This window comes from Merops nubicus, unplaced genomic scaffold (genome assembly GCF_000691845.1).
Source record: "Merops nubicus isolate BGI_N331 unplaced genomic scaffold, ASM69184v1 scaffold22435, whole genome shotgun sequence".
In the NCBI taxonomy this organism is placed as follows: domain Eukaryota; kingdom Metazoa; phylum Chordata; class Aves; order Coraciiformes; family Meropidae; genus Merops; species Merops nubicus.
The window spans coordinates 38,880-47,534 of record NW_008611910.1 but is presented as its reverse complement, the minus strand read 5'-3'; the positions used below and the strand labels follow the sequence as shown (position 1 = coordinate 47,534).

Below are 8,655 nucleotides of genomic sequence, written 5' to 3'. Positions count from 1 at the left end.
GGGTGGAAAGAAGGAAAAAAAAAAAGTGTTGCTTAGAATCTGCTTAGTCTGGGCCTTGTATTCCCTGACCTCCAAGATTTTGGGCACAATTTTATACCCACAGTTGACTGTGGGCACACAAATTATAGCATTCAGGAATTTAACTACCTGATGATTGGGCCTGCACTCAGTGTTGTAACCCCAAGCATTCCACATTCATGAGAGAAGCCTCCAAAAAAATAAAAAAAAAAAACCCTCCAAGATTGGCTTCAGGCTCATGAATTAATACTTTTTGAAACTTCTGCTTTTTTTTTTTTTGAGCCTGTATGGCTTGCATTTGCAAGCTCTTCCACCACCATAAACAGGAATCTTTGGAAAAAAAACACAGCAGTAAAATTGCATTTCTGTACAGCAAAATGACTTCACAAAACTGGACCTTCAGAAAGATGACAACAAAGAAAAAAAGAAATGAAGACTTAGGAGAAATTTGCTGGAGATTGTTCTACAGAGGGTGCCAGGCAATGCTGTATATAGATGGCAGCATCTCAACAGAATACATATACCCCCCCAATATATAAATATACACCCCCCCACCCCCTGTAAATATACACCTACAAAGACATCACCTACACACCACAAGGGGTGAGATCTTTGTCCTTCAGGAACAATGACAGTCCTGTTCTCTCAGGGAAGCACATCAATGACAGAAACAGAGGCTCCCTGGAACAGTGTTGAGCCCACAGAGGAATAAGGAACCCCACGAGCTTCACCTCCTTCCACTCTGAGCAATGTGACCTCTTCAATCAGAACCCAGACACCAGAAACATGTACAGAACATGACAAAATATACTGTCACCAAGATTTAGTGCTTAGGGAGAAGAGGAGCATGGACCAGGTGTATCTTAGTGGTAACACTTTCCTAGAAGTCCTTAGATCTCAGTGCTCTCCAGCAAAGGTTTAGAGCAGGTTCCCTCCAGCCCACTTTTGTCACAGATTTTCCTGCAGTTCTTGTGGCTGGAACTGCATGTGGACCAGTGGCTGAGAAAGCTGTAGAAAGAGGCTCATTTCAAAAAAATATGTATTTCAGCAATATCAAGGAAAGCTTATAAACACCCTTATACCTATCAACATGCACATCTAAATACCAATACATTATTTTAAGTCAGATTTGTGGAACAGGATTGGAATCTTGTTTGAAGGGTCTTTGAAAGATAACATCCTTCAGCACAGGCACGGAGTAAAGAAAGAGCAGATCTTTGAGATCCCTGAAAGACTTGAGATCCTTGAGATCCCTGAAAGATCTTGAGATCCCTGAAAGATGTTTCATAAGACATGCAGCAGAAGGTGCCAGCATTTCTCTTTTTCTGTAGGAAAGACAGGAAAATGACACATTTTGTCAGTGGCCTTTCCAGTGTCCAAGCAGCTCATCACAGCCTTGCTGATTTTCTTTTCTTAGAGCAGTTGCAGCTATAGGAACTTCTTCCCTAACCCAGTAAACCTTCCTGGAAAATCACCTTTTCTGCCTCTGACAGGGTAACTTGACCTTGACCTGGGAAAAGCCTGTGATTCCAGAAGGTCTGAGGTATTTCTGAAGAGGATGCTCAGCTATCTTGTACTTGCTACTGTATGTTGGCAAGTGAGAATCAAAACGAAATATTCTCTTTAATATTGAAACCCCAGAAATCTGGGGAAAAAACAAAACATACAATTTAAGTGAAACTCGAACAACTCAGGAGGGTGCCCTCTATTTGCAGGGATAGCCAGATCTGTACAGCTTTTATTTTAAGGCCAGTTTCTCAAGCAGTAAGCATTTTTGACTTCCCTTCTACTTCATTATGCCATTGTACTCAGATTTCGGCCCTTTTATCCGTTGCCCATTTCAGTCATGTTCTGGGCTCTGCAGCGAAACCACGACAGGAGATGGTCTGCAGCATCAGTAATGCCTTCAGACAAGCTCAGTGGCTCATGTTTCTTTGTTAGCATCCCGTTGAGAAGGGGAAAGATCAGTTTGCTTTGTTCTTAGGCCTTGATTTTCATAAGCTAATGACGACTGTGGGTGTAATTGTGGTCAGGTTTAAGTGGTAGCACGAGGGCAGAAAAACAGAGGGGTGGTTCCTGGAGGCTTGGCTTGCCCTCCGCCGTGCTCCTGGCGAGGGGCTTGGCTTCCCCCCGGGCACACACCCCTCAGCCCCTGCCCAGGCAAGGGGGGATGTGCCAGCTGCTGGGAGCAGAGCACCCACCAGTTTGGGTCCCTTCTAGGGACCGTCTGATGCTGGATTAACCTCCTCTGGGTTAACCTCCTCAAGCCAGAGCTAAATGCTACCCTTCCTCTCACAGCTGAATAGGAACCTTCAGTGGATTTTATTTATGTTGCTCAGTCGTGACCCTTGTGCAAATAAATGTATTTGTTGCTGGGCATTTGCTTGACAGTGGGGCTAGGCACTGTGAGGACTGCTGCTGTTAAAGGGGATGGTATGCTCTGTGGGCTGAAGAGTTAATAGTCAATATACCTCTGCTGGTATAGGCAATATTGGTAACTGTGCAGTGAATGCCTGTTCAGCCACACACACTCTGTTGCTCTGTGATATTAAAGCTAGTCAAAAATTAAGCAATGAAGATCAGTTTTTCTGAATCTTACAACACTTCAAAAAAAACTTTTTTTTTTTTCCTTTTTGTTTTTAAAATTGAAAAAAAAAAAATTTAAGTCACTGGAGTCCCAAGAATTACTTTGATTCTACAGACATGTCTTCTGAAATTTAAATAAATATTCTCCAATATGTGGAAAGAGAATACAAATGTAACAAAATTACAAAACAGTGTGTTTCTGGCCAGGTGCTGTGTAAAACAAAAGGTGTTATAAACATTCTGCTGGGATGTGAGAAGATTTATAAACGTGCTGTCAAAAAATTCCAGCCTGCTGTAACGAATACTCATAGCAACTAACCAGGCTGAGAGTTAAGCAAGCTTGCAGTGCCGTTTTCATGCAGTAACAATACGTAAATGTCTGTACACACAGGTTCTTGAAGAGAGAATGAAACTGGAGTGTAAGTGTCACGGGGTCTCAGGTTCCTGTACAACCAAGACCTGCTGGACCACGCTTCCCAAATTCAGAGAGATCGGATATATTTTGAAAGAGAAATACAACGCCGCGGTGCAAGTGGAGGTGGTACGAGCCAGCAGGCTAAGACAGCCAACCTTCCTGAAGATCAAGCAGATCAAGAGTTACCAGAAACCCATGGAAACGGATTTAGTGTATATCGAAAAGTCCCCGAACTACTGTGAGGAAGATGCTTCCACGGGGAGCGTGGGCACCCAGGGCCGGCTCTGCAACCGAACCTCTCCCAACGCGGACGGCTGCGACATGATGTGCTGTGGCAGAGGTTACAACACCCACCAGTACACCAAGGTGTGGCAATGCAATTGCAAATTCCACTGGTGCTGCTTTGTCAAGTGCAACACGTGCAGCGAGAGGACAGAGGTGTTCACCTGCAAATAACGGCGCCGCGGGGGCGCGGGCGGAACGAAATCCCCAGGAGTGGAGAGAGCAGAGACAACAGCAGCGTTTTGCACATCTCAGCTTCTTTGGGAAACAGAAAAAAACAACCCCACCCCTCTGAACAACCAACACCACCAGAACCACTCCCTGCCCCCACTACTCACGCTTTTAAGGATGGTGCATTTGGACTGGCTGGCTGTTGTAACTGCTTTGGAAACAAGGGCAACAGGATTAAGGTGATGTTGACAGCTATGTGAAACTTTCTGGTTGTTTTTTTTTTTTTAAAAAAAAAAAAAACCTACAATCTGGATGTTGTAGAGTTCTCCTAGTAAGTGTTTTAAGTTATACATATCAGAGAAGCTGATTGCATTGCAGCTCCCATGAGATTTAAAAGAAAAAGACACTTTCTCCTAATCCACAACAACAAAACCACCGAGCCCTGTGCAAATAAATATTATTATTTTTTTTTGTTTTAGGAAATGAAATCTTCACTGACTAGAACATAGCAGTATTTCTGCAAAAAACCTGAATTTCTAAGAAAGCAGGTAGTGAAAAAAAAAAACCAGCTGGTAGGGAGATGAAATCTCTGGCGGAATTGCTCCACTATCAGTGTGCTAAAAGATAACGTTCACAAAATTCCATCAGCTGCCAGTGACACTGGAACTTTCTGAATGAACATTAAAAAAGAATTATTTATGTTTTTAATAGTATCAAAAAAAATTTTAAGCACTAACGGGTAGCTATGTCTTAATTCTGTACTAAATGTAAACTTATTGGAACTCTGACTTTATGATTTTATTTTATTTTTTTTTTTTTGTATTTGGTTCTCCCTAAGTTCTTCAATGCTACTGATCTGTTGTCACTCCACTATTAGAGAGGTCAATTACTGTAGGCCTTAAGCAATTACAAGAGCTGAGATCTTGTAATGTAAAAAAAAAAGATCACGAGAAACTGTGGTTACAAATGCTTGATAAAGACTTTTCCCTGCTTGCCTCCTGAATAAGAATTACTCTTTTTTTAGACTCAGGCTTGAGGCGTGGAGCACGTGCTCTCAGCTCCTCGGAGGGAGTTTTTGGGATACAAAAGACAAGCTTTGACAAATACCAAGGGTTTTGCTTTGCTGCCAAATGCAGCTCCAGGATCTTCCAAGCATTGCATTTTGCCTCTAACGGTTGGAAGTTAATGTTATCAAGAGTTTTAAATAACTTATAAACTGAGAAGTTAAATAAAAATATGGTAGTTGAGCTCTAGGTTGCTGCAACTTGTGAGCTCTGGTGGCTTCACAAGCATCAGATAGCTAAAAATTGGGTTAGTCTGTGTTGTTGTTATTCTAAGGTTGGCAATAACATACCCCAGGTAAAAACATGAATATTAAGAGAGAAGTTGACATTTTATACCAGCACTCAATTCTAATTCACACACTTTTTCCCTCTGAGAGATGAAACAAAAAATAAAATCCTCAGATATTTTACTACTGTAAAATACGTTTTAACCCCAGGAGCCAGGTATGCCCACTCAATAACACAGCACCTTTAATCACAGAAATATTTGCTTGTAGCAAATGTCCCTACCTGCTTTTCTGAAAAAAAAATTGGATTAAAATTTTCCTTATGTCTGCATATATGCATTTCTACCTTTTGTTTCATTTTATTGCTCCTATTGATGGGCTGCACGAGCGTGAGCCCTTCCCACCTGACACACCACACAGTGCTCTTGGGGCAAGGGGACTGGTGGAGTTCTCCACAGGCTCCTGTGCTGGATGTGTGAATGAGCCAGGATTACCTCCCTAATGTATGCTCAAAACTAACTAATCATTTGGGGACCTTAATTTGACCTGAGGCACTTACCCTGTGAAAATTAGACCCCTTTGCTGAGTGTCTCACGGAGCAATCCAAACTGGAAGAGCTCTTTTTTTGTTGTTTTTGCTCTTGGTGTCTAAACACCAGCCTTGGTGTGAATGAGTGCAACTCCACAGAAGTCAATAGGGTCCCCCAAAACGCTGAAGTCACTCCATAGAATTTAAATGATTCCTGGGTATTGTGGTTGAATAATAGTGATATACTGTACTTCCACTACATTCTTGACAGGAAGCAGATAAAGCTCCCAAGCACAGTAATGCACAGTCTTATGGTACTAGATGCTGTAAATATATTAGAATAGTATTTGTTAAGTACAATTGAGGAATCCAATTAAGTTATATTATTGTATATCGTTCAAATGTCTATAGAATATTTTAAATTATTGTGAACTACACTGCGTTAAAAAGAAGAAGGTTATATTTTATAACACCAGCCACTCTGAAAAGTGGACCAAAGTGACAATTTCCTGCAAACAGGTTAGTCATCTAGAATATGATGTTTCAGAGCAGACTAGACAAGTTCTGTTCCTCCGGGGGGTGCAGCATTCAGGAAGGCACTGACTGAAACCAGGGGCTGCCCATGGGAACGCACGGACTTTGAGCTCTGGTCCAAGAAAAAAGCAGTTTTAGTCAGAAAACACCCCAACAACCCCTCCAAACAACAACCTTTTCATGAAGGTGTCTATGAACAGAAGTGGGTTACACACTATTTAAAAAAAAAAATGTAGTTTGATGTCCAAGAACTGTGACAACAGAGGTTTGAAGGTGACCAGCAACACAACGTGGTTTAACCGTACCGTAGCCATGCCAGAATTCAAAATACTGTATGTTATTGAAGATTTTAAGAGCAAAGATCAAGTTGTTTACTATATTGATGTTTTATGGCAAGCAGAAAACAAAAGATGAAATGTGTTTCCATTAAAACTTAATTTTTTTCCCCTGCTAGTTCCCTTTCTTTTTGTTTGTTATTCATTTAGGAAAAAAAAGAAAGAAGGCAAGAAGGCCTCATGCAAAGGTCATTTGGGTACAGGCTTTTCTGGGTGAGAAATGATAGGCAGATTATAAATCCAAAACAGTGTTTTGTGAGAAAGAGTACTGGAGTTGCCTGTCTTTGGTGTCACAGTCCAAAGGCACCTATTTACACCAGTGTTGCAGAGAAACTGCCCCAAGCATTGGTTGACTTCAGACACCAGAGACTTCAGTTGGCTCAAATAAGAAAGAGAGAAATGTTTTGTGACAGAAATGTGGCATCTGACTCCAAGTGACCATGAACTTCGTGTGACAGATGAGTGGGCAAAGAGGAATAACAGGTGTAGAGGAGAGGCTTGAAGGCCCTGAATTCAGGACTTACATACATTCCAGCTTGTTCAAGCAAGGTATGGACCCACCTGAAAAACCTTCTGTGAATGTCCACCTAAAAGATATTACAGCAGGTACCTTGGTCAGAATAGTGGCAACCTTCTCAATACTGAGAATAGCATCTTCCTATACAAAACCTAAAGAAAATGTACAACTTTTATTGTATCTGCCCCTCAGGGAAGATATCCAGCTATAGATAAAGGTATAGCCAAATTCTACATGAACCAAGTCCAAAATAACTTCATTAAAACGAGCTGAGTTTCCCTGGGTTTATAGTAGCCTAAGTATGCACAGCATTTGACCCACAGATGCCAAAGAAAACACTGCACCTTCTTTATAATTACATCATGGGAAACTTGTTAATAGAGCTGCAGGAAGCTTTTATAGCAAACAGTAATATTACATTCATTTCTGCAAGGACATCTGGAAAGTGTACGAAATTCATCAAAAATCTTCTAACAAATCTAAAGCATCTTGGGAGCAGGTCACTTAAAGTTTCAAACATTGCCATGGATTTCTTTCTCAGTTTAAGGTTAAAACCCAAAAGCGAAGATGACGAATCAAGGCCTTCCCTTACACCAGCTTTCCCATGCAAATAACTTGATATGCCTTTCACCACACAATTAGCCTGCAACACAAAATGCTTTCTATAAAGCTAGAGATAATTTGCATCCATAGCAATTTTCATCACTGGACAGAAGGAGTGCAGGTTTCCCTTCCAAGCCCCCAGACCTTTTGTTGCAATGACAGTTCCCACAGCGAAGGGTACAGTAAGGGCCCAACATTCTTCCCTCTGAGTGACAGCCACGAAGAGAAGTGGGATATACACACCTAAAACTATGTCTTGGGGTAAAAAACATCGAATTTGGAAAGGCAGGGGAAGTGGTAAGAATTTCACTGTGTGATACTGGTGTTGTAAGATAACTCCTGCACACAAATCTAACTGCACTGCAGGGAGAATTTCACCCACAGATTTTTTTTTCCCCCTCTAATCCATCATCCCCATCTGCATCTGGGCATTCAGACTGCTTCCCTGGAGAACAAGCATGCCCAAAGCCTGGCAAATATTTTCTTTTGATGTTTTTTTCACTGCTATTAGGAAATTGTAGGGGATCGTTTTCTGACAGGAGACACACAGTTACAGAGTGGAAATTTGGATCTTATTTTAAAAATTAAAGATCTGGGGCTTTTTCCCTGCACTTTTCTGCAGTACAGACATATGTGCTTTAAAAGATTCATTTGGTGAAAAATCTAGACAGCAGTTTTTACATGATACTGGTTTTTTGCAGTGTATTCCACAGAGCATTGAGGCAGAGGGAAATTCAAAATCTTTAGTTGTGCTGTTTTCACTAAAAGCAATACATTAAATATCCCTTGTTAGAGACCCAAGTGTGATTCTATCTTATAGGATGATCCTTTACATAATTTGGAATTATGGAAGGCCAGAAAAACAATGGGAATAATAAAACTTGCTTTGGTTCTGGGTCCTCTTACTCTCACTGCAAATAAGATCAATAAGGAGCCAGCTTTATGATGTTTAAACTTGTGCATAGGTATTAAAAATGATTAAGATATTTGTTGCATGGGTGATGCCAACCAAATGGCATTGCACTAGGCATTGGAAACGTTTGCATCCAAAGCCAGCTGTATGATTAGCCTTTGACTTCATTTGCCCAGCAATTTAGGGGAAACCCAGCATTTTAGATCCCATACAGCTAAAAGGAATTCCCAAGGAGATTAGAAGATTTTGATCTTATTGTTTAATTCCTGTGGCTGAGGATGAAAAGGAGCATTCCCTCCATCTTTGGGTGAAGGGAAACCCAAAGGCATTTTGAAGACTATTCACACCACTCAACTTAAAAGAGGGCTAAGTGAGCTGACAGGCTTGCTGGACTCCCTCTATAGCAGGGAGAGCAAACTTGCTCTGGGGGAGGTGTTAATTCAGCTCTGATGGACCCTCTCC

The 8,655-nt window shown here is 41.3% G+C and overlaps 1 protein-coding gene across 1 annotated transcript; it reads left to right on the top strand.

The window, feature by feature from the left end:
- Positions 1-2,995: 2,995 nt before the first annotated feature.
- Positions 2,996-3,477, top strand: LOC103774012 (protein Wnt-7b; the record flags this gene model as incomplete). The annotated part of the gene is made up of 1 exon (XM_008941394.1): positions 2,996-3,477. A coding segment is annotated over one exon (480 nt), but the record flags the coding sequence as incomplete, so codon positions are not given.
- Between the last annotated feature and the right edge of the window lie 5,178 nt (positions 3,478-8,655).